The sequence below is a fragment of the Tasmannia lanceolata genome, unplaced genomic scaffold (assembly GCF_043159265.1).
Source record: "Tasmannia lanceolata isolate RefF3 unplaced genomic scaffold, GAP_Taslan_0.1 ptg000005l, whole genome shotgun sequence".
NCBI lineage: Eukaryota > Viridiplantae > Streptophyta > Magnoliopsida > Canellales > Winteraceae > Tasmannia > Tasmannia lanceolata.
In genome coordinates, this window is record NW_027518682.1 from 16,353,723 (window position 1) to 16,377,954 (window position 24,232).

The window sequence follows — 24,232 nt, forward strand, 5'->3', positions numbered from 1 at the left end:
TTTCATCTGTCTTTTATGCAAACATAGTTGTTTCTTTTACCTCCAAGTTCATCTGTTTGTTCTCCTTAGTTTTGTTATACCTCGAAGAATAAAATGGATGGTCCCATTTCAAAATAATAATAATAATAATAAATAAATAAATAAATAAAAAGGATGCTGTAAGAGTTAAGACAGGTTCCTGCTTTTAAAATTAGAATGATGATCCCTATAGGATATTTTGGTTTCTGGACCTATTTTCTTTTGGTTTTTGGTCTTGAGATATTTCTTTGGGAAATACTTCTACTGATTTATTCATATGTTCGCTTTGCTGATACTGCAAAACTTGAATTGTGAGGCCAAAAATGGTTCACTTGGGAGATTCTCTCTGTTAGTGGTCTTGAAGTATTGCTTTGGGAATTACTTCTACCGATAAATTCATATGATCGCTCCGCGGATACCGCAAAACTGGAAGTGTGTGGCAAGGATTGTGCCTGTGGCTCAATGGTTGAGGCTTTGTTTCTCGACCTTGAGGTCTCAAGTTCGATCCCAGCTTACCTACCAGAAAGAGAGAGGGAGGGGGGGATTGTGAGGCCAAAAACGACAGAGGAATCATTCAATTGAATGTTCAAAAGTGAAATACCTTGATTTCAGTTGCAGTTTAGTATACTCAATACCTCCTGTAGTGGAAACCCAGCATGCGTATGAAGATTAGAATGATGCAACCACTTCCACCGATTTGTGCTATATGTGCATTTATAGAGTTTCATATCAAATTTTAGAGTTTTAGTGCTTTAATTTTGAAAAATGTTGCAAATGTAAAGATTCATTTCAGTTATTTATAGAGTTTCATATCAAATTTTAGAGTTTTAGTGCTTTAATTTTGAAAAATGTTGCAAATGTAAAGATTCATTTCAGTTATGTATATAATGTATGTGAAGCTATATGTGACCCTATATGTGGTATCTATGAACCTAAACGTGCAAATCATGTTATAAAGCTAGCATTGTATGAATGAGAAGATTTTTTCTTTCCAGGATTTAGAGGAAAATGATATGATTATAGTTAATTTAAAGGGAAAAATTATATGGTGTGCAACCCACAAATACAGTGGGGCCTACATTGTTTGGACGACCCAGACCTTTCCTTTGTTGGGCCTTTGACATAAATAAGGTTCTCCCAGAAAATCTTCTCCATAGAATGATCCTAATCTTCCAATCCGTGGAGGTTTATAGATATAAATTCTCATTTAAAGGAATATTATATTACATTGAAGACCCCTATCATTAAAAATTGAAAAGATTGGTTCAAGTTTTCAAACTTTTTCATTAAAGTCCTCGAATCCAAACAGGGCCTAAATGGTGGGAAAAAAAATTTCTTAAGAAAACATTTTCCTTGTGAAGTATTTTTTTTTCGTAAGGGTCAGCAAGGGTGGACTACATGTACGCAACTTGGGGTGACATGATGATTCCTCAAAAATGGTAGCCTAAATGGTCGATGAATTCGAAACAACGGGTGTTTGGGTAAGTATCTATGAGTAGTGGTGCATGGTTTTAATGCATAATTATATTCAGGGGAAATGTATTATCTCATTAAAACGTAACCCTCCAAATGGTAGAGTGAAACTTAGTCTCATGGATGCCTCAATCCATATTTCCCCAAAAAAAAAAAAAAAAGGTTGGCCTAGAAACATATTTTTCAAGGTCTCACTAGATATTCAAAGGTGTTTTTGTGGTTTTTTTTTTATGGGTAAGATAAAAAGAAAGGTGCTTTGTGGTTTTTATGAGCAGATTTCGGGATTTTTTTTTTTTTTTTTGTGGTCTAGATAATCCTTACTAAATTCCAATATTACATTAAGTTACCATGACCGGTTTGGATTGCAAGAAAAACATTTCTTATGGTTCCACACTTAAGAAGAAAAAAAATATGATTATAGTTAATTTCGATATCATCATAAATTGAAGGTCCCTCTGGATAAAAATTGAATAGGCTGTTTGGATACGCGGATTTTGGAATCTTGGATGGACGACGAGAGAAGGAGACTGTCCGTTTTCTCGCCCTTCTTTTAGTAGAGTGAGAGAGTAGGAGATTGTCCCAAGTTTCAAGGTTTTAGAAATCTTAGAATGATGGATAGAATTGTAAAACCTGGATTTCTTACTTAAATTCTAGGATAGTGGATTGTAAAACCCAAAATTTTACACCGCTTTGAAGCTAAAACCTGGATTCTAAAATCCACATATCCAAACAGCCTCTTATTGTTCTTCCTCCCTGAGGCTTTCTAACCTTCTTACTTAGTATAAGAGAAGAAAAAAAATAAAAGAAAATATGCATGCAAATACATGAATGTCAGTAATAGGGGGTTAGTGGCGGCGGATTTTTGTGGTCTTTGGCGCATTTGATGAATCCACCATCAGTGGGGCGTGTCTTTTTCGGGGATTCTCAAATGCGCCCTTAGTCAAAATTTCGGAAAGTTACGAACTTTTCCTGCCGCGCGAACTTGAAGTCCCGACTCAGACGAAAAAAAACTCGCTTCAAATGTTCACCGTACGCAGGTGAAACTTGAAGTCCCTGGCTCCCGACTTGAGGGCAACCCCAATCTCTGGCTCTCTGCCCTAGTCTCCTGCGAATCAAGAACGTCATTGCAAAGGGTTTCGAGGTATGCTCTTCTCCCTCTCCCTCCCCATTGCAAAAAAGGGTTTCAAGAACTCCAGTGCGAACAAGAACCCCAATCTCTGCCCTAATCTCTCTTGTGAATCAGGAACGATCTTCCCTTTTGATGGACAAAACTAGGGTTTTACTCTGTTTTCTGCCCATCTCCTCCCTCCTCTTCGTATCTCTGACCTCTTAAATGTATTCTTTGTAATATCTTCATGTTTTAGAAATCATAGCTAGTGTATACCTTTTTTTTCGTGGTTTGGATATGGTGTCAAGGATTAAGTTGATGAGATTGGGAGGGTTGTTCCATTGAAGACATAGTATATTAGTACAGTTTTTGATATTGGGTGAGGAGTGAAAAAAAATGTTTAAAGAGCCTTGGTATTGGTAGTAATGGGCTGAATTCCTTCTTACAGAGAAGTAAATCACAGCCCCATTTCTTCTTCTCATCCCTTTTATTTATTTTTATTCAATTTTTTTATTTGAGTGTTTATGAAATAGAAGAAAATTACAGCACATTTCTCTCTCTGTTTTTTTATAACTCAATTCTCATTTGAATGAAGTTTTTTTTTCTTAGAGTTCTATGCATGTCACATGTTTGATCAAATGTGCATAAAAGACTCCTACGGTTTCAAGTTTGTTGTTATTTCGGTTCAGCCTATAGACTCAAGCTGTGTGGAGTTGGAGATGGTTTAACCTCTAGGTGGTGCCTGTATTCTCAATTGGGGATAAATCCGTTGTTAATTCTAAAGTTCTCCTTACATTTCCTTTGGAATTGAAAAGGCCATTACATGCATTAGAGGGATTTAATTTGGCTGTACAAATGTCTGAATCTGGTTTCTTTCTTAAGCTTTAGATTCTAGAAGAAGCCATCAATTACAATGAAATAACCCCTATTTACATTTAGAGCACAAAATTGTGTTTTTGCATATTTAATCTAAGTATTCCTCATGGAGTTAGATTTCCAATTGAAGAAGACTATATTCCATGTGTAGCAGGAGGGGCACATAATGTAAAGGCACACGTAGAAGGCCCAGTCATATTAAATGTATAAGGCACACGTATTCCTCTCGTATCAAATTGACGGTCTGGATCAATCAATGGTGGGGCATATAATGTAATCGTGCAACAAGAATGCGCCTTCTAAAGTATTCCTCCTACCGAACAGATGTGATCGTACACATCCACAAAGGTATAGTGTGTCCCACCTTGGAGTGATTCGGCTGTCCATTTGATAAGTGTTGCTTTGGATCTCTTGTGGCCTTCACAGGAGATCCAAAGCAAGCCCTATCAAGTGGGCAGTTCAGATTGCCAGCATAGCTGACCTGATTTTGGGGCTATAGGAGATCCAAACCAAGCCTTGTAAAGTAGACGGCTTAGATCAATCTAACAAATAACTTATTATTGGCCTAGACAGATGAGCCTATGACCCTATCCAAAGAGAAATGACTACCTTAGCAGGACCCACAAATGCACAATATTACTTAGATATTTTAGTAGTGCCCACAAATTCATGGGATCATAGTAAAAATTGATTATTAAAACTCTAGGACTTCAAAGTCATGTATTTGTTGATGACTAACATGTGATTTCAATGTCCGCATGACTCTAAAAAGTCCCCGCCGGAGTCCCCAAAGTCACAAGTGTCCGCACATTAAAGTCCAAGTCCTCAAAGAGTCATGGACAATATGGAAAAGTCCGCACATTAATGTTTGCACATTCAAATCCTGCGCGACTAACCCCCCCAAGTCTACTATGTTAGGTACTTAATACCAGCTTGTTAGCTATTTCTAAGAAGGAATGGTTTGTTGATGATTAAGAATGCCAATGCATTAAAAATATCCTTTTAATTGATATTTCCATACCCCAACGTATCTTTAGGGAGATGATAAATTCGCACCCAATGTAGGATAATTCGCACCCCTGAAAACATGAATTGTGGCAGACTTTAATGCCTTTTGACGCCAAAATGACGTTGAGAGGGGTGCCAATTATCCAATAGGGGGTGCGAATCGGGCCGCTCGACTAAACAACATTCTCCTCACCCCGGCTAAACGGCTAAACCCCTCTTTTAAAACCCCAGTAGTATCTCCACATTTCTCCTCTCCTTCGTCTCCATCATTTCTCTCTCCCTCTTTCTCAAACCTAGAGTTTCTTTAGTCTACGCGTTCTAGAGAGCAACTGCTGAGAGATATCGTGGTAATCTCTCTCTCTCTCTCTCTCTCTCTCTCTCTCGTGCTCTTGTAGCTTGGAGATATTCTGAATTCATGTATCTTTGAACAGGTAGATTGAGGGTTTTGCATGATGTTTATGGGATTTTTTTATCTGATTGTCTGGGTTTTTCATTTTATTCTTTCAGAGGAAAGAGATCTTACTCTTATTTTTCACCCCGTCTATATTCAAAGCTTCAAGAAATTCTCTCTGTTTTCATTAAATTTCAACCGACTTCTTACTTGTCCCGGATGCTTTGATGATTGTGACTAGTTATCATCTTATAAATGTTAAATTTGAGGACTGAATCCTTCAAACAATTAAAAAAAAGGGTTTTGTATTTTAATAATTTTTTTTTAATTGTAGACCTTTTTGCCTTCTCAGGTGTGAAGTTTTTTGCTGCAAGCTGTAGGGGATGCAGTTTTCTGTTCATATGCTGCTGCTTCTGTAAGCTCTAGTATTGTAGCAGCATGGCCCAGTTTCGGGCTCTAATTGGTGCACTTCGGCCCACAAGCTGTAATAAAAATGGTTTTGTTTTTGGCATCCTCAGGAATAAAAGCGGAAGGCGAAGCATGATGATAGATTCCTTTCCCATAGAATATCATCTTCATCATCTTGGTAATAAATCTCTACTTTCCAACTTCTATTTCCATTCTTGATGATTTCTACTTTATCTATTATCTTGTCTTTCTAACTCATAATTATGGGGGATGATCATGTTTACTTGCTTTTCAGCAACTGGAGGATTATCAAAACCCCGAGCCCCCCTGTTATTTGCAACATACACCAGAATAATGATGCTTGGATTGAGTTTTTGTACTAATAGGCTGCTAAACTCACCACCACCACTCGCCCATTTGTGGGGATTTTCGTCTGCACAAGGATTCAAATCATTAGTTACAAAGGAAGATTCAAATTTGGAGATAATCTCGACTAGTACAAATGATCTTGTTCATGAACAAGATACTTCTTTACATTGCCATTCGACTGCTAAATTAAATAAGTATGGTAATGTTGGTTATATCGTAGATGAACCCAAAGTTAAGGGTACCCGTAGTAAGAAATCAATGGTGGACTTCCGCAAAGTTGACATTCACCTGCTTCCAACCATTATTCTAGTTGGACGTCCAAATGTGGGAAAGTCAGCACTGTTTAACCGGTGAGGAGCACAGGTCTGGTTTCCGGTTTTTTGCCCACTTACCTGCGTTGATTGATTCGTAATATGGTTATCTCAATCTACTTCTGGTAGCAGCTTTAAGCTTTACTTTTATTTCCCTTGCGCATGTAGTTTAATACGGAGGAGAGAAGCTCTCGTGTACAACACTCCTGATGGCCATGTAACTCGGGACATACGGGAAGGCCTTGCTAAATTGGGTGATTTGCGCTTTAAGGTATTAGACTCTGCTGGCTTGGAAATGGCTGCAACTTCAGGAAGTATTCTTAGTAGAACTGCAGAAATGACCGGAAATGTATTAGCAAGGTCTCAATTTGCAATTTTCTTGATAGATGTAAGGTTAGTCTTGTTTATGGAAAGATTCATTAGCATGTTTGAAACTGCATATTGTCTTTGTTTTTTTTTTTTTTTTTAATAGTATTGTCTTTGTTTTATTGCTATCGATGAATTGTGTCATTGTCTTGTGGAAGTGATTTATATGTATTTCTTGTCACCAGAGATGGACTGCAGCCACTAGATTTGGATGTCGGGAAGTGGATGCGCAAGCATGCTTCTGGAATCCATACTATTCTTGTGATGAATAAATCTGAATCACTCGATGACTACAGTGGAATTCTTACGGCAGCAGCTGGGGAAGCCCATAAATTAGGATTTGGGGATCCTATTGCAATATCTGCTGAGACCGGTTTGGGCATGTCAGAGCTTTACGACACTCTCCACCCTTTGCTTGAGAACTACATGCTTCAAGTTTCAAATAGTAAGATCCACGTCTCTTTGGTTTGATTCTGCTGGACTGTGACAAGCATATTCTGTCTATCTAGTGCTATTGTAACAATATGTAATGACATTTAAAGGAGCATCGCAAGCTTTGTTGCTTCTTTTGTCACAAAAAATAGCATTTTACCCTATCTACGAACGTAGGGTACTTTCTTTTCTGTTGGTTATAGGAAACAGTCTCTAGTAGTGGAGTTTCATGGTCCTGTTTGTTTCGTTGCCTACCCTTATAACATAGGATCACAATTGAAGATCGCCTCCATTCAGATACCAATGAAAGGCAATCGATATCTCCCAAACGGCCCCATCGAGTCACAATTCAAGACTGGCCAAGATCAGCTCTTCCCGTCGGTAAGTTTTTGGGCACTCACGGAATTCGTGCAGCTCGGACTTTCAAGCTACAGATGAGGAGGCTGGGGTTGCTACAGTAGAGAGATGCGAGGTCCAAAGAAATCGCGAAGGCAGAAGTTTTGCGTAAGGCAGTGGAGGAAAGAATACGGCGTAATCGTGGCGACTGGATTTGCAATAGATTTAGGGGCCGTTTGGATACGCGGATTTTAGAAACCAGGTTTTTAGTTTGAAAACAGTGTAAAAGAGGGTTAGAGACAAGAGAAGAAGTGGACCAGCCGTCGTTTTTGACTCATTTTGACTTCTCTCCCTTCTTTCCATCAGTAAGAGAGTAGAAGATCCTCCCATTTTCCTGGTTTTAGAAATCTCAGGTTGCAGGAGAGATTTTTAAAACCTGATTTTCTTGCTTAAAATCCAAGAAACGCTGCCAGGTAGCACACAGCAGCCTGATCATGAACCCTCTTTTACACTGATTTCAAACTAAAAACCTGGTTTCTAAAATCCGCGTATCCAAACGGCCCCTTAGATTCTTGAACTTCAGAAGAAAGGTTGCTTGCAGACAATGTGGTAAGATTTGGGTGAGAGTTGATTGAAATGGTCCCTTTGTTCCTAAAGTTAGGGGACATGACTAGATCCTTTCTGATGCCTTCCACAGCTGAGATTGCGGGTGTGGGTTCCTTGCCGAGGGTAGACTAATGGAGGAATGGTGACTTGCTGCCCAGTCTAGTGATGTAGATAATTTCTTCATGAGATCTCTTCAACATTTCTGCAATAGCCTATTGGGAGTTTTGAAAAATAGGTTGGCGTTTGATAGGGGGTTGGAGCTGGCTAATTAAAGCCAGTGGAGTAAGGAGCAGGATTGGCAGTGTTACTTTGCTTTGTATCCAAGTATATTTATTGGAAAATAGCTCCTTAGTGTTTCATTGGCATTGCTATAATTTTCAATACAATATGATCTTACTGCCTCAGGCCAATCAATTTTCTTATTGTTGCTTTATCTTATTTGGAGCTTGCATTTATTGAGAAATTTGGACAATTTCTTTGACATCTTTAAATCATTAAGCCAAGATTTTTTCTCTATTCCAGATGAAGTCATTCATGATAGTAGTTTGTCGGAGGTTGAGGAAACTGAGTTACCCTTGCAGTTGGCAATTGTAGGACGGCCCAATGTTGGAAAGTCCACATTGTTGAATGCATTATTACAACATGATCGAGTTCTGGTGGGGCCAGAAGCTGGATTAACGAGAGACTCAGTTAGAGCTCAGTTCCAATTTGAAGGGCGAACTATATATTTGGTAAGTTATCATGTTTCTTATGTGTTATGGTTTCACTTTATGATAACAAATTACTTTACTACATTCTTTTTATCGATATCTTCATACTTTTGGAGTTGGGCTATGCATGAACCAAAATCGTAAATGTACTAGTGGCATACTATATCGGTATGTATTACATAATTATATTTATATGAATTGCATGTGAAATGTGGTACATGTATTATGTATAAATATTTATATTAATTACATATGAAATTTTGTACGGCCTAAATTATCAGACATGCATGACGGTGCATGTCACTAGGTGTTCGATGTTTTTAAAACATTATGGATGGTTGTCTTGCTTCTGTGATAGTTTCTAAGTTTGTGTTGTGTTTTTTTTCTAGCATTTCCTGAACCTTCATCTTTAACTTCTATCATTTTCCATATGTTTTCGTGATTTTACAGGATTTCTACCTGAATTTCCAATCAAAATCGAAACGTTTCCGGTTGTGTGGCGATCAAAACTGAAACTGAAACCGAAATTTAAAACTTTGTGCCCATCAACTAAAGCATCCACCCCCCCCCCCCCCCCCCCCAACCACCACCACCACACACACACACACGCGCACACGCGCGGTCGCACACTTTTCCCCTCTCTCCTCCTCCTCCATCTATGAGCAAGGGAATATGCAACGTCATTGCCATTTTTGTATTCATCCGAATATTTTGTTACATTAACTTTGGAATCATTTGAGCCTCATAGGTAATGTGAAACTGTCATTTCTGTTGTTTCATATGATTGATGTTTCATTAAATGAACAGGTGGACACAGCTGGCTGGTTGCAAAGATCAGGGAAAGAGAAAGGACCTGCATCCTTGAGTGTTATGCAGTCAAGAAAAAGTCTTATGAGGGCTCATGTTGTCGCATTGGTGCTTGATGCTGAAGAGGTTTGGATATTTTGCATTGCATGTTTGCTTGTCCGCATATAAGTTTCTTCTAATCAGCGATCAAAATCCGGAGCTGATAAGAAGATTGATTGTTTCTATGCTTTCTCTATCCTGTCGTAGTTTTATGTCTCTTTTCTCCTACCCATTGCTTTGTTTTTTCTTCTTTTGAGACTTCTAGTCCTTGTTATTTAAAGATTGATTGTTTCTATGCTTTCTCTATCCTGTAGCAGTTTGATGTCTCTCTCTTAGCCTTTGCTTAGGCCTTGGAATAAATTGGAATAAATTTTCGGAAATTGGAATAAATTTTCTTCTAATATCGGAGACCTGTTGGGATTCATCTCAGTTGTGATTCTTGTAAAGCGAGAAGACAATGCTCGATTAAATTTAATGATGTCTTAAAAGCCTACATGAATTTCCTGTATGATGAAGCTGCAACTGGCCATTGTGGAATGGCTCTGAAGCAACAAAAACTCCTCATGCTCCCATTTCCAGTCATTGCACTGCACTAGTTCCTCACTGTACTTTGCTCAAATTGTATGTTATTTGTTCCTTCATTGTCTATGCAAGGAACACCCACATGTATCACAGAAGTGTGTGCATATATGATGTGATGTAATTTAGTTTTGATCATCACTATTTAAGAGACTTTCTATTTCATTTGTTTCTATTTTGGACTTTTAGGATAGTTTTTATTTTTTAGAGCACTTTCTATTTTGATTTTATGTCTATTTTGGGAGCCTAGATCTGGGGATTGTCCACACACCTAGGGCCCACACCACCTACCATTACCCTTTGTCCCACCTTTGCCTTGCTCATAATTCCCGTAATCCCTATATTAGCCCTGAGTGATTGTCTTTACTTGACCATTAAATAGGGACATTTAAGGCATTAGCTAATGACTCAGTGAATATATCCCTATTGGCTAATTGGGAGGGGCCACCAGCCCCTCACGTGAAAGCTCTATAAAAAGAAGCCACCGGAGGGGTGGGGGGTGCGCTATTTTTGAAGTGATTTTTGTGCACCCACCAGGGAACAATCGCTAGTGGAGTTTCTCTACCTCCTTTGACAAAAAAGGGAGAAAAATCTGTCATCCTTTGCTCAAGGTATTGTTTTCCTCGCCCGTTTCTCCTCTTCCCTCCTCTATTTCTTCCCCTTCTCGTTCTCTTCTTTCTCTTCTTCCTTCCTCTCTCCATTCTTTCCCCTCAAATCTCTATGGTTTTCCTGGACTGTTTTTGAAGTCTTGACTGCAATAGTCCCTTCTTCTCTATTTCCTCCCACCTCTTTCTCTTCACCCCTCTGCACATTCTTGCTCTCTTCGCTACTGTGTGGTTCTCCAATGGACAATCATCACCTGGTGCTTGTGAGAGGAATTTTCAGGTTTTTTGGTCCATGATCTACTTAGGAACTGGGAGGAGATTGCATTTATCTGCGTACTGAAGGAAAGAATCATGGTTAGGTGGCCCTCTTGTCCATCAGTCAGTATTAAAGTGAACTTCGATGGAGGTTCTCTCAGATTACTGGCTCTAGTTGAGGTTAGTGGGGTGTTTAGAAACGATAGAGGTTAAGTGGATAAGGTGATCTACGGCTCTCTTGGCCACTTGTAATTGAGAATTCATATGAAGAACGGGCTAGAGGGCTTCTCAGTTCGTTGGTCTAGATGTCCAAAAGAGAACTTTCATGTATACTTATGATGTAGATCAATTCTGTCAATGCTTGCTTCTAGGCAGAGTCGTGGACCTTGGAGGTTCAGTAATATTATCGATGCGATTTATAATCTTATTAAGAGATTTGGATTTTTCCTTTTCTCATTTGGAAGGAAGCTAAAGAGATGGTGGATAATTTAGCAGGGGAAGGTGTATCTTGAGTGGACTATTTGTAGGTCAAGCTCTGTCCCTTGTTCTGATTCATTTTTTCTTTTGAAATAATGAAGTTTCTCTTTCGGTCAAAAGGAAAGGAAACAAATAAAATGCAGTTCTTCACACAACTAATGGCTTTTGATTCATATCATGAATTTATGCACAATTAGAACCAATTATTTTTTTGGATGCATTGTAAGTGACCCAGCTCGTAGTCGTAGTCATGGATGCCATGGCAGAACTTTTAATCAAAGTATCGAGCTTTTCTCACTAAAAAAAATCCTAGAACTATGAGATTTCATCGTGGCACGTGAAAGGCAAAGGCCTGTCTCTTCTTCTTCTTGTCATATGTGGAAACCAAATAAGAGCTTTCCCCCTATTTTTCTTAGATTATGATGTTCTCAGTATTTTATTTTATTTTTGAGTTTTTCCCCCATTTTATGCATGTTTTTGGCAGGAGACAATCTTTCTATTTTTAGAGTTTTGTGAAGTTATATTGACTATTTGTATTATGGTTATTAACTATTATATGTTTTCTATAAATTCTGTGATTATAGATCGCAAAAGCCAAACGTAGTATGAAGCATCCTGAAGTTGTAATAGCAAGGCAAGCAGTGGAAGAAGGTCGTGGTCTGGTTGTGATTGTGAACAAGATGGATCTTCTGAGAGGGAAACAAAATTCCAAGTTATATGAGAAGGTCATTAAGGCTGTTCCCGACGAAATTCAAACTGTTATACCTCAGGTTTGTAGTTCCAAATTTCTATGGCCCTAACATCTTTTCCATTCGACTTTGTTAGCCTGCTCTTAACTAATTACTCATAACCCATTTCACTTTTATATGTGATTTGATTTGTAGATAAGAAAAACCATAAAATAGATTATTAATCATTTTGTTGGGGTTAAGAATCAGGTTTTCTGGTTTGTAGTTTTTAGAGTTCCTGACAAACTTGAAGACGATCAAGACTTTGACATAGATAAATGGACATAGGACCTGATATTGGCCCTCCTTTATTTTGATTTCTTTTTTTTTTGTTAGGTAAGCTAGGATTGAACCTCTGACCTTATGGTTGCAGAACAAAGCCATAACCAATTGAGCTAGTTTCAACCCCTTTATTTTGATTTCTTTGAATGATACTCCATTATTTTGATATATGCACCCATCTCTTTATTTTCTCTCTTAGTTTCTGTTGACGGCTTGTGGAAAATTTTAATAGCCAATGAACTTTATAATAAAGAGGGGTGTCATTATCAAAACAACGAGGCTCAAATATCAGTTTTCATAAACATGTTCATTGTGTTTGGATTACATTGCTTTCTAAATGTTGTAATTGATAATGCCATTAAAAAAATGATGTAATTGATAATAATATTCTCTACCAACCTAGTTTTAGTGGCCTGTTATTGGATGGTATTCAGTTTAAAACCCCTCTGTGAACATCAGAAGAATCTGGGAGACTGATGAAATTAGAATATAACTATCATCATGCAGGGAAGAATATTGACTGTAGTTGTTTCTGTTCTATGGGCATCACATTTTTCTTTTGGAACGGAACCTTTTGGCTTTCTGCCTATTTAGATATTCTGTTTCAGAATTTTTTGACAATTTTTTTTTTCGAATGGTCAAAAATTTCATTAAAAGAACCAAGATGGTAAAAAACTGTACAAAAGGAAATTAAAAGTACAGAGGGCTAATCACAGAGCATCAAGGAGGAAGGAAATCATATTGTTCCAAAAAAAATTTGTCAAAAATTTTGAAAAGTTAAAAAAAATTTAAACGTTAAAAAATATAAGGACACTTGAAAAACCGAGATCAAAAGAAAGCCACATATTTCAGTGAACCTATCTTTTATCAACATTTTAAAATCCATCTAAAATGAAAATTCAACATTATGTATGTACGATATACATAATCCACATAAAACTAACTGAAACAGACTGAAATGACTGGATTTATTAGAATGGACTAGGGCATAGGCCAAATATGTTTAGTACAGGCATCGTTCTTAAAATTCTGCTGAGGAAGGGACGGATTGGCAATTGTGTGATCATCATTCTTATTATTATTGTAAACTAAAAAAAACTGCAAAAGCTGCTCGTCACTTCACAGGCCTTGTCATCTAATAAAAAATTACGCCATGGCATCCCTTAAAAAGAGAAAAATCCATTGCCATTTCTCATCTGCTTGCTTGCTTGGCAACTCATTTTCTGCAGCACTATTTTTCTTCATCGTCTTTCTGCTTCGACTGTCACTATTATTTTTCTTCATCGTGTTTCACTACATTTACCTTCTTCGTGAATTTTTTCTAAAGGATTCATTTAACCGACCCCAACTAGTTTGGGACAAAGGCTTTGTTGAGCTGAGTTGAGTTGAGTTGAGTGTTTCACTACATTAAAGATGCCAATCTGCTTGGTTGTTCGGAGCTTCCCACATAAACGATGGCTAGAGAAACTAAATGTGGATTGAAAGTCCTCATGTCGATTATGGTGGGTGTAGAAAATCTGAGAAATACTTCTCAACACGGATCGAACACGATCTGCAACAATATACCAAAAGAACGATGCCGAGAAACACAATCACACAGGAAACACAAGATTTTACGTGGTTAGGCACTGCCTACGCTCGTGGGGGAAGATTTTCACTATTTCGGTCTAGGGTTACAAAGTCTCTTCGTATTGGCCAAGAAAACCTCATCCCGCAACCCTAGCTCGACCCGCGTGTGCGTCGTGCACATTAGTCCGTCATGGTCATGTATAATGCCAGAATACAAGACATCTACACAACAGTGGGAAATATTTTTTTTATAATTAGAATATCAGATATGCTATTCTACAAGTGGGTTTCTTGTGCTTCTTGCTTGTTGAGATAGTTGTTTAGGGGCCGTTTGGATACGAGGATTTTAGAATCCTGGTTTTAGTTTGAAAACAGTGTAAAAGGGGGTTCATGATCAAGCTGTTGTATGCTATCTTGACAGCGTTTTTTGGATTTTAAGTAAGAAATCCAGGTTTTAGAAATCTCTCCCACATCTGAGATCTCTAGAACCTGGAAACATGGGACGATCTGCTGCTCTCTTGCTGTCTGAAAGAAGGGCGAGAAATCAGAAAATGACGGCTGGTCTCTTTCTTCTCTCGTCTCCCATCTACAATTTTGAAGAAATACAGGTTTCTAAAATCCGCGTATCCAAACTGCTCCTTAGAGCTATGGATGAGAAAGATATATTTTCCCCTTCATTTCTCTTTTTCAGTAGAGGAGTGCTAAAATGAAGGTTGCCCAGCCGCAAGAGTGACCCCATTGGATCCACATCATCATCATCAAAGTGCATTCATAATAACAGTGAAAATGTAAAAAAAAATGGAATAATTAATGCACTTTGATGATGTTTCCCCAACCGTTCAATGGAATATTTAATGCGCCTTGTTTATGCGCTTTCCTACTTATATTGACCATCTAGGTCTCTCCTTTTTTGCCTTCTATGAATGGGATTTCGGTTGAACTTTTATGGAAGCTCTCATGGTAATTTGGGCTTGGCCAAGTGCGAGGGGTGGTTTAGGCATGGTAGGGTTGAAGCGGTCAAAGTGTTCTCTAGTCTGACCCGCATCCAAGATTAGGGGTGTTCGTTCGGTTATAACCGAACCGAATAGACCGAAATTTAATAACCGAAATAATTTCTGTTATCAAATTTCGATAACTGAAACTGAACCGAAATTTCCAAAAACCGAACTGGAACCGAACCGATTAAAAATTCGGTTATAACCGAATAGTGGGAGAAAAAGAGGAAAAAAAGTAAAATCTCGGTTTGGATCGGAGGGCTAGGATCATCCTATTAAAATGATTTTTTGAGCACAACCTAATTAAGTTGTGATCAATCAAATGGACGGTTTTGATCATCCTACGGAGTGCCCATATAGCACTTTTTTTGGAAAAATAATGATTTTTATCTATAATTTCGGTTATTCGGTTAACCGATTTTTTTTTTTGAGATAACCGAACCCGAACCTACCAAACCAATTCGGTTCGGTTCGATTATTCGGTTATAACCGAATAATGAACAACCTTGGACCAAGATTCGGATGAAGTGGAGGGATAAAGTAAAACAGTCCAAGATTTGGATAAAGATTTAGATAGATTTCTCCTTTTAAAGAGAATTTCAGGACTCCATAGGTTGGATTTCGATACACCAAAATTAGATTATATGAAGCACATACTTTCAAAGCTTACTTCATTCATAGTCTAATCATCACACCTTCTAATGCTTTAATGATCTTGAACCATTTTTACCTCATAAAGAAACCATACTTCTGATTCCTAAGGATCTGAGAATATGTTTCCAGCATATTAATGAGTAATTGTGTGATCCGTGTCTCAAAAGTAATAAATACTTTTATCGCCTCTGAGATTGTTGGGCTCCTATCGGATTTTATAGAAGTGCTCATCTTAAGGGGAGTCTCTTTAAGAGGTTCTTTATTTTTTACTATCTTAGGGTTCTGTTGCATAGTGCCTTAGAGGTAATTTGTTTTCAGTTTGGAAGGGTGGTCCCAGACGAATGAGATATGACAAGGATGGTTTGGATTTTTTGGTTTGTTGGCGTCCTTGATGTTGTAAATATGCAAAGGACTGCTGGTCCCTATCTTCTGTAATTTTCGGTTTGATTTATAATATATATATATATATATATATATATATATATATATATATATATTTGTCGCTTTTTTAAAAAAAAAGATTAATAAATACTCAAATCTGCTGCAAAAAATTTTGGTTAAAATAACTATATCAAATAGAAAATGAACTTTGCTGCAATAATTTATCTTTCTTGCCGTATAGAAATATCTACAATTTTCTTTGGCCTTTGCTTTGTTTAAATTTCCCAATTGACAATTTAGCATGGCTTTTTGTTAACAGGTCACAGGTATACCAGTTGTATTTGTTTCAGCATTGGAGGGAAAGGGCCGGATAGCAGTCATGCGTCATGTTGTGGATACATATAAAAAATGGTGTTTAAGATTGCCAACGGCACGTCTCAACCGTTGGTTGCGGAAGGTAAGACGGGATACTTTTATGGCTATTTGTTGTTATGCCTTGTTGACTGCATAATAGTGAGAGAAGTGTCTTAAGCTAACCGTACAGGTCATACCAACAAATTATAAAAAAAGGGCAATGATAAATTAACACCCCCTATAGGATAATTCGCACCCCTTTTAAACATCAAAAGGCGTTAAAGTCTGCCACAATTAACGTTAAAAGGGGTGTGGATTATCCTATGGGCGTGGGAATTTATCATCGCCCCAAAAAAAGTTGATTTTTGGTTTTAAATTATCAAATCTAGCTGACCATAATATGCAAAATTGCCTTTGCATGAGACTATATTTCCTTTATATTGACTATACCTCTGTCCCATAATGGGGGAAGACTGCTCTTTCACCCTAAGGTCAGGGTTCCATCCCAGGCTCCCAGCTTGCCTATAAAAAAAAAAAAACCTTTTTCCCATAATGGCATGTACCTGCCTTAGTAATAATCCAGCTTAGTTGCCTCCTTTTCTGGGAATGGGACTGCTTCTGTTTCATTAATCATGCATTATTTGGTTGCAGAAGGAAAAATTATACATTTCTAAATTGTTAGCTTTCAAAAAATAAAAATCATACATTTCTAATGAGAAACATATCTCCATATTCTGTACTTTGTATGATAGAAGTACTTCACCAATTATATTGTATATGTTTTTTTATTGTTTAGGTTATGAGCAGGCACTCATGGAAAGATCAAGCTGCACAACCCAAGATAAAGTACTTCACACAAGTTAAGGCTCGGCCGCCGACGTTTGTTGCCTTTGTTACTGGGAAGACCCAGCTCTCAGATACAGATATAAGGTTCTTGGCCAGGTCTCTCAAAGAAGATTTCAATATAGACGGAATCCCCATCCGGATTATGCAGCGGTCTGTCGCTAGAAAAAACAAAAGTCGCAACAGTGGTAAGAACCCGCATCCTAGGGTGCATATGAGAGTTGGATCTGACAAAAGAAGTGCTTCCACTTCCACTTCCACTAATCCGGTCACTGCATCCTAAATGACCCCATTGTAGATGAATCATTTAACTATATTTTACTGTCAGTTCCGCACATGAAAGTATGTGTTCAGATCAGTGTTTCAAAATGTGGCCAAAGCAGATCCTAGTGACTCAGCACAATACGGCCAGGTACTCAGTTGATGCACGAGAGTCAAATTGATGCACGAGAGTCAAAGGAGTTTTGATTGATTTTGGAGGGCGCAGTTGAACAAGAACGCGGCTAAGGTAAAAACGAATCGATTCGGGGGAGTCCATGATGATGCGGGGGAGTTTTGAAATTATGGTCCAAAATTTTGATTGTTACCTCTAGATCTTCTGAATGGAGATGCAAAGATGCACCATGGCCATGGCTGGAATTGCAATTTTCCATGAATTTTCCATTTGTCTCTCATCTATAAAACTTTGCTTATATTTTTCTTTTAGGTTCGAAGAATCAAAATCAAATGATATTTCTGTTCCAATTTCTGCCTCCTATTCTCTCTCTGTGATACTTGGGGTTGTTTTGCATCTGCTATTTCTTTTCTTTTGGGAGATTTTACAGCGTGTGAATGTATAGTCCAGTATTTTTCATAAAGTACTGTAGGACATACTTCGCGATGATCCGAATCATTCATTTGTTGCACCACAACATAAATAGGTTGTGCCCCCAAAATAATTTTCATAGGATGATCCTAACCCTCTGGTTTATAGAGGGATTGCACATTACAAAAACCTCTAGATTCCCAACTTTTGAGATTTTCACTAATTTAAATATTTTTCTGTCAAATCTTTTTAAATTTTTTTTTTCATTTAGCCAGTGGTTAGAACGCTGTTTAGCATAAACCGGAATTCCTACCGTTGGCTAAAGGTGCTCATAAATGAGGTACGACCAAATGCCTTCTTATCTATATAGTTACTTAACAAGAGGTTATCTATTAATTAAGGGATTTGCTAGTCACCTTTGTGGAAAGCCATTTTTCGCCCCTCCTTTCCTTTGCATGTGATGACAGGAACATCAATGAATTAGACAAAATCTGCCAAAAAGTCATCCCAAATCTGTAACCAAGGTTGGAAATTGCAGCCTTTCCGTCTGAGCTTACTACAGAAAAATCAGTGGAATACGATTCCTTAGACAATATCTCCTAATGAAAAATCAGTGGAATACAATTCTCTGAGATTCTTTAGACAATATCTCCTAATGACTAGACAGACGACTTGACAAATGAAAAAGTTGCAAGTTATCCTCCACATGACCCCAACACGGCTGGTCTTTCAAGTTAGCCCCATTTAGGGTCTGATAGACCACCCAAAGTTGTGGATATGATTCTTGGAATGGGTTTTGTTTGTAAGGTGGGAAAGACTATGGTGAGAAGGAACTACTTTACATGATGACTTCAATTTGATGATAAGTATGAAGGTGTCGATAACAATGGAGAATACGATGCACACAGCAATTTGACTTTACATTAATACATGTAAATAACATCATCCAATTGTTATGTTTTTTTGTAGTCTTCAATTAAAATAGTATGAGGAAGCCTAATAAGACTAAGTAAGAACGACTATTTAACACCAAACACAAATAAATGCAAGAATATAAAAAATTTGAAGACTTTTTGAAGTTGAATTCAATATAGTAGAAATAATGAGATTACATATTGCTAGAAGGTTTGATGATCTTCTTCTGTTCATGGAATGTGGATATGAAAGATCATGGAATGTATATACAAAGAAGAGACCATTTAGAAATAGTGGGGAAGTGGTATTGTGGCCTCTTAAAAAATCAGGAAACTCCACCCATGGCAGTAGTCTATGGTTTGAATATGATATCCACATGCATCTACATTATTTTCACGATGGCATTGTTTTGTTTTTCACTTTTCTGATTGGATGTTGATAGCATATTGAGTATCCTAATTGTCATTAAAAGCTGATTAAAAAATATAAAACAAAGTGAGTTATGCTGTTATCAAAATATGGTAATGCTTAAAAATGTATAATACGAAGCGAGTGGTGCGTCATGCGGGTGTGATCAGATCCATGTGGGGGTGAAACTGCCTCTACTTCTCTTGTAGAATATGAACAACAAAACACTTCAATATGTGATAAAAAAATGTTATGATATTTGGGCTATGGCCCATGGCAAATCGGATTAATGATCCTAATCTTCTGTTAGATCCACTTTTGGAACCCACGTGCGTCATGCAGATGTGATCAGATCCATGAACCCGATCAATTACCACAAGTCCTGCCCAATGTCGTTGATGTCACTCTGATTTTATATATATATATATAGAGAGAGAGAGAGAGGAAACTGTTGATGAGCTTAAGCTCACCAAACTTATGGTGAGCTTAAGCTCACCAAACTTATGGTGAGCTAGCTTGCCCAATCACATGGGGGGCCCACTTTGTTAGGATGATCCAAACCATTCATTTGAAAGTCCCTTACATAGATGGGGGGAGTCTGTCCATTTTTGTCCTCCACAAATGGAGGGGTTAGGATGATCCTATAAGCTAGTGTGTAGATAACTTATCTACACGTGTGTAGGAACCGTTCTCTCATATATATATATATATATATATATATATATGAGAGAACGGTTCCTACACATATGTGTAGAGAATAGCTTAAAATACAATGGGGGCCCACATTGTTTGGGTAATCCAAGCTATCCATTTTAAAGGCCCTCACATAGATAGGGTGTCTACAAAAAATCGATCATCCCAACCCTACGATTTGTGGAGGTAAAATGGATGTCTTTAAACCTTCACAAATTAGTTCATTTTTTGCCTCCATAGTTCGAATGGTTAGGATGACCCTATGGATCTGATTTTTTGTAGACACCCTATCTATGTGAGGGCCTTAAAAATGAATGGTTTGGATCACCCAAATAATGTGGCCCCCACTGTATTTTAAGCTAGTGTGTAGATAACTTATCTACACATATGTGTAGGAACCGTTCTCTCTCTCTCTCTCTCTCTCTATATATATATATATATATATATATTGATCGGGAAGTGGGGTTAGGGAAGACTCCTACCATAATTCATTGAAAAGAAGTAAAATTACAACTAGGGGGGCTTAAATAGCCAGAAAAAAAAGAAGGGAACATGCTCCCAAAAAGAGAGGACTCCAACAGAATACCATCAAGCAGAGATAAGAAAGTGGGTCAACTCATATGTGGGTCCTTTTGGGACCCAACAGTTGATTGTTAGGATTGGTCTGATCGTGACTATCTTAGTTGGAGTTAAATATTAGAGAGGCGATCGAGCTTCACGACGAAGTTAGGCAGTTGAAGCCACACATATTATTTTCTTCTATTGATATGGATGGTACTTACCTAAAATCCACAACTAAAATAATTGCAGAAAAGTAAACTGATCTTAGTGGCTGACATCATGCAAGCTTTTCTTATTAATGTCGGTCTGTGATAAAAAGATGTGTTTGGTTGCTGGTATTTACCTCATTGACTAGTGGTGTAACTTGTAGCTGAGAGGAGACAAGCATTTGATTTACCTAGAGCTTCCCTCGTATGATAGTAGTAAGGAGTGTCATTATCAATATAGAAAGAGAAGAGCATGAGAGTGATATGAAAAGAGAGAAAAAGCATCATTTTCAAGAGATGTTGTATACCAAAAAGAAAATGATACATTCGCCGTTCGCCCCATTTTCTTCCCTGGGACAGCCCCTTCTAGTGTAAAAGAATAATCGGATATACACTAGAGGAGGCTGTCCCAGGGAAGAAAGGGAGGGGGGAGAATATATCACTTCCCATGTTTCAACTGTGTTATAAGTCCTGGGCATCATATGATTTGTCCATTTTTTGTTTTGTTTTATTTCTCGCATCGGAAACATGAATTGTTGGCAAATTCAGTCCCATCGGATAAGGAGAAATGATATTCACACATTCTCTTTTCTGTAATGACACTCCTCCATTATTGAACAATTCACTGATATTCACTCCATTTTCTTCCCTGGGCCACCAAGCTCTACTTTATCTCCGAGAAAATGAGGAATAGGAGTAGGCGGGAAGTCTTTCATTTTAGTTCGGTTTTCTAAATAAATAAACACAAAAATAAAAGGCGATGTGATTTTTTTCGCACCCCCCTTGTACGATGATGCGCCCCTGTTAGCGTGGATTGCGGGCAAAATTTAACGCTTTTTGACGTCAAATCACGTCAACAGGGGGGCGCATTATTCTAGAGGGGCGAAAAAATCATCTCCCAAATAAAAAACGAAGAGTTTTTTTTTTTTTTTGTGTATAAAAAGGTTGGAGTGATTATTGGGGAAGATTTTTTTTGGTTGAGATTCATCCACGTCAGCCACCCCTATGTCGCACATGGCCCTACAAGAAGATGATTGGATTACTCCAATCCCAAGTGGGGACCATGCCACTCAGACGTGGCAAAGGCAAACTAATTCGAGCCAGGACTCTTCCAACACGACGCCACGTGTCGGTGATGCCCGCTCACGAACCCACAGACTATAACTCCCTGACGTACGGTCCGCCCTCCTCAACCGACTTTAACCGGTTAAACCCATACGCTGTAAAAAAAATAAAATTCACCTTACTCGTTTGGATTGGAAGATCTCTTTAAAAAATGGCGAGAATTTCTCATTTGATATACGCAAGTTGAAATTCAGATGCAAGACTTTAATACCGGCACTTGTACATTTTAATGAGATTTTATATGGTGTGGGGCCGCAAAGTCCAGTGTTTTTTTAAAAAGTACCTGGCCCACTTCATAGGATGATCCAAACCGTTCATTTGTTGGGGCACCTTAAATAGATTGTACACCGAAAATCATTTTCGTAGGATGATCTTAACCATCCAATCTATATACGGTCCCACTGCAGATAGGATGGTAAGGATCATCCTATGGAAATGAATTTTGAGGTACGGCATAATTAAGTTATGGCCCAACAAATGAACGGTTTGGATCATTCCATGAAGTCGGCCCCATGATACTTGTTGAAAAAAATACTAGACTTTACCTCCCCACCATATAAAATCTCTCTAGACAGATCGAACAGTTTGGATCATCCTATGGAAAATATTTTAGGAGTACTGCCTATTTATGTTGTGCCCCAACAAATGGACGGTTTTGATCATCTTATAAATTGGTCCAGAGTACTTTTTGAAAAGTACTAGACTTTACGGATATAAAATCCTTACTTCGATTATGTACTCACTTTGCTTTTAGACTTTTGTGGTTGGATGTTGGTAGCATTATAGTAAAAATGTTGTCCACACTAATGTATTTTGATGAGGGCACTCCTCACTTAATTAAAAGTACGATATGGCCTCCACCATAGGATGATCCAAGCCTTCCATTAGATGGGCCACAGCCTAAATAGGTTGTGCCCCAAAAAGCATTTCTATAAGCTGATTCTAACTCTCCGATCTATCGTGGGGGCCATACCGTACTTTTAATAAAGTGAGAGTGTCCTCATCGAAATACGGTAGCGCGGATAACATTCCCCCTATAGTAATAGCGGTTGAAAGCTTATTAAAATGTATAAAACAAAGTAAGTAGTGCCGTTATAAAAATATGGTACTAATTAAGATATCAGTCCCCATTCAATACGTATCAACCTGGAAACCGCCTTCAATGTCAAGATCAAATACTATAATTTTTTCCCTTACTCCTCCGACTTTGATTCCTCCATGTATCCCACTTTCTCACGTGAATTTAACACAGTCCTCTTCATGAAATCCATAAGCAGGTTTATCTTATTTGTCAAGTTACAACATTTCCCTTACATATTATTATTTACCTCGATTATGAAATTCATTGGACCTTAGTTTGGGTTTGAGCTAGAATATAACTCCTAACCCCACTTGAATGATCTCGCCCATGTGGATATTGGCCCTCACCCCTAAGCCACTCGAGCTCAAATCACGTCGCATTGTTTCGCTGTAATTTACTAACAGGGTTTTTGTAATGGACTATGCAATTTCCCTTCACCTAATTAGGCTCTAGCTAGCATCCCTTAATGATTTTCAATACTCCATAATGACCAAAGTTGTTAGTGTTAAATCCTTGCATCATGACATATTATCTCACCTTGTTAGAACTGGGAATCCAGTATGAGGACAGATTTAGTAAGTGACTTGTTTTTCCTCTCTTAGAGTTGGATGGATCAACTCTCAAGAAAGAGATGCTAACCTAAGTTGCGCCCATGACTCAAGATGATGCAGTCCAAAACCTGGAAGCTTCTTTGATAAGCAACAGTAGTGGCAAAAAAGGATAGAATAAATAATAAAAGGGTCCCTTCGATCACCGTGGTAGGGGATAGAATACTGCAATTACCATCAAGGGGATGAGATTTAATTCGTTCCCATCAAAGTCGAGTTTCTCCAATCGAAATTATAAGTAAACGTAACCCAAAACACTAGTTTAAGACTTAAGCAACTAATATAAGTCGTCTATCTAAAATAACTTAAATAAAACTTAGAAACTTAGACGAAAATAAACCTAAATTAGAAATCCCGTAATAAACGCATACCATGACAGTAAATCGTCGGAAATCCAATCCCGAGGACGAAAACATTTCGGTTGTCGCACTCCTCGAATTGAGTTTCCAACGAGCGTTGCACTGACCGACCGCACCGAAGCAGCCTTTAGGCTGAACACTCCCTTAAACGAAATGAAAACAAAATAAAAATAAAAATTTTAAGGCAAATATTTTTTTAATAAAAATTCCATTCCGATTGGGGCGGAATCCTAATACCAAATCGTGTAGATAGAAAACAAATTCTGGCATTTTCCCTCTCTACATCCAGCCTCCTCTGTTTGGATGCCGGTAATTCGTTGGGAGATCTATATCCCAGCGGTCAAAGGGGAAATTAAAGGGGAGATCTAAAGAATATTAGTCAACGGGGAGATTAAGGGTGGAAGAAAGAAACATTGTTTGGTTTGTCTTGCAAATATTGGGGGGGTTTGAGATAAGGGCAAAAAGATCTCCCCAAGATCTTCTCCACAAAT

General features: G+C 38.0%; 1 protein-coding gene across 3 annotated transcripts; it reads left to right on the top strand.

Annotated features, from left to right (window-relative positions):
* Positions 1–4,708: 4,708 nt before the first annotated feature.
* LOC143876712 (uncharacterized) lies at positions 4,709–17,735 on the top strand. 3 transcript variants are annotated; one of them, XM_077378405.1, is made up of 11 exons: positions 4,709–4,830; positions 5,227–5,289; positions 5,393–5,460; positions 5,578–6,001; positions 6,131–6,355; positions 6,514–6,773; positions 8,225–8,433; positions 9,220–9,345; positions 11,759–11,944; positions 16,103–16,240; positions 16,934–17,735. In XM_077378405.1, exons 2-11 carry the CDS (start codon positions 5,258–5,260, stop codon positions 17,261–17,263), a joined length of 1,998 nt encoding a protein of 665 aa, XP_077234520.1. In that variant the 5' UTR covers positions 4,709–4,830; positions 5,227–5,257; the 3' UTR covers positions 17,264–17,735. The 3 variants fall into 3 exon arrangements, with proteins under 3 accessions (XP_077234520.1, XP_077234519.1, XP_077234521.1); XM_077378404.1 differs by having other exon boundaries at positions 4,745–4,830; positions 5,227–5,460; XM_077378406.1 differs by having other exon boundaries at positions 4,745–4,830; positions 5,227–5,460; positions 16,945–17,150.
* The last annotated feature ends 6,497 nt before the right edge of the window (positions 17,736–24,232 follow it).

Excerpts from the sequence above, each read along its gene's own strand:
- LOC143876712 (XM_077378404.1), top strand. The coding sequence starts at position 5,313 with ATGGCCCAGTTTCGGGCTCTAATTGGTGCACTTCGGCCCACAAGCTGT. Across the intron at positions 5,461-5,577 it reads ATATCATCTTCATCATCTTG|CAACTGGAGGATTATCAAAA; the intron begins GTAATAAATCTC and ends CTTGCTTTTCAG. Across the intron at positions 8,434-9,219 it reads AAGGGCGAACTATATATTTG|GTGGACACAGCTGGCTGGTT; the intron begins GTAAGTTATCAT and ends TTAAATGAACAG.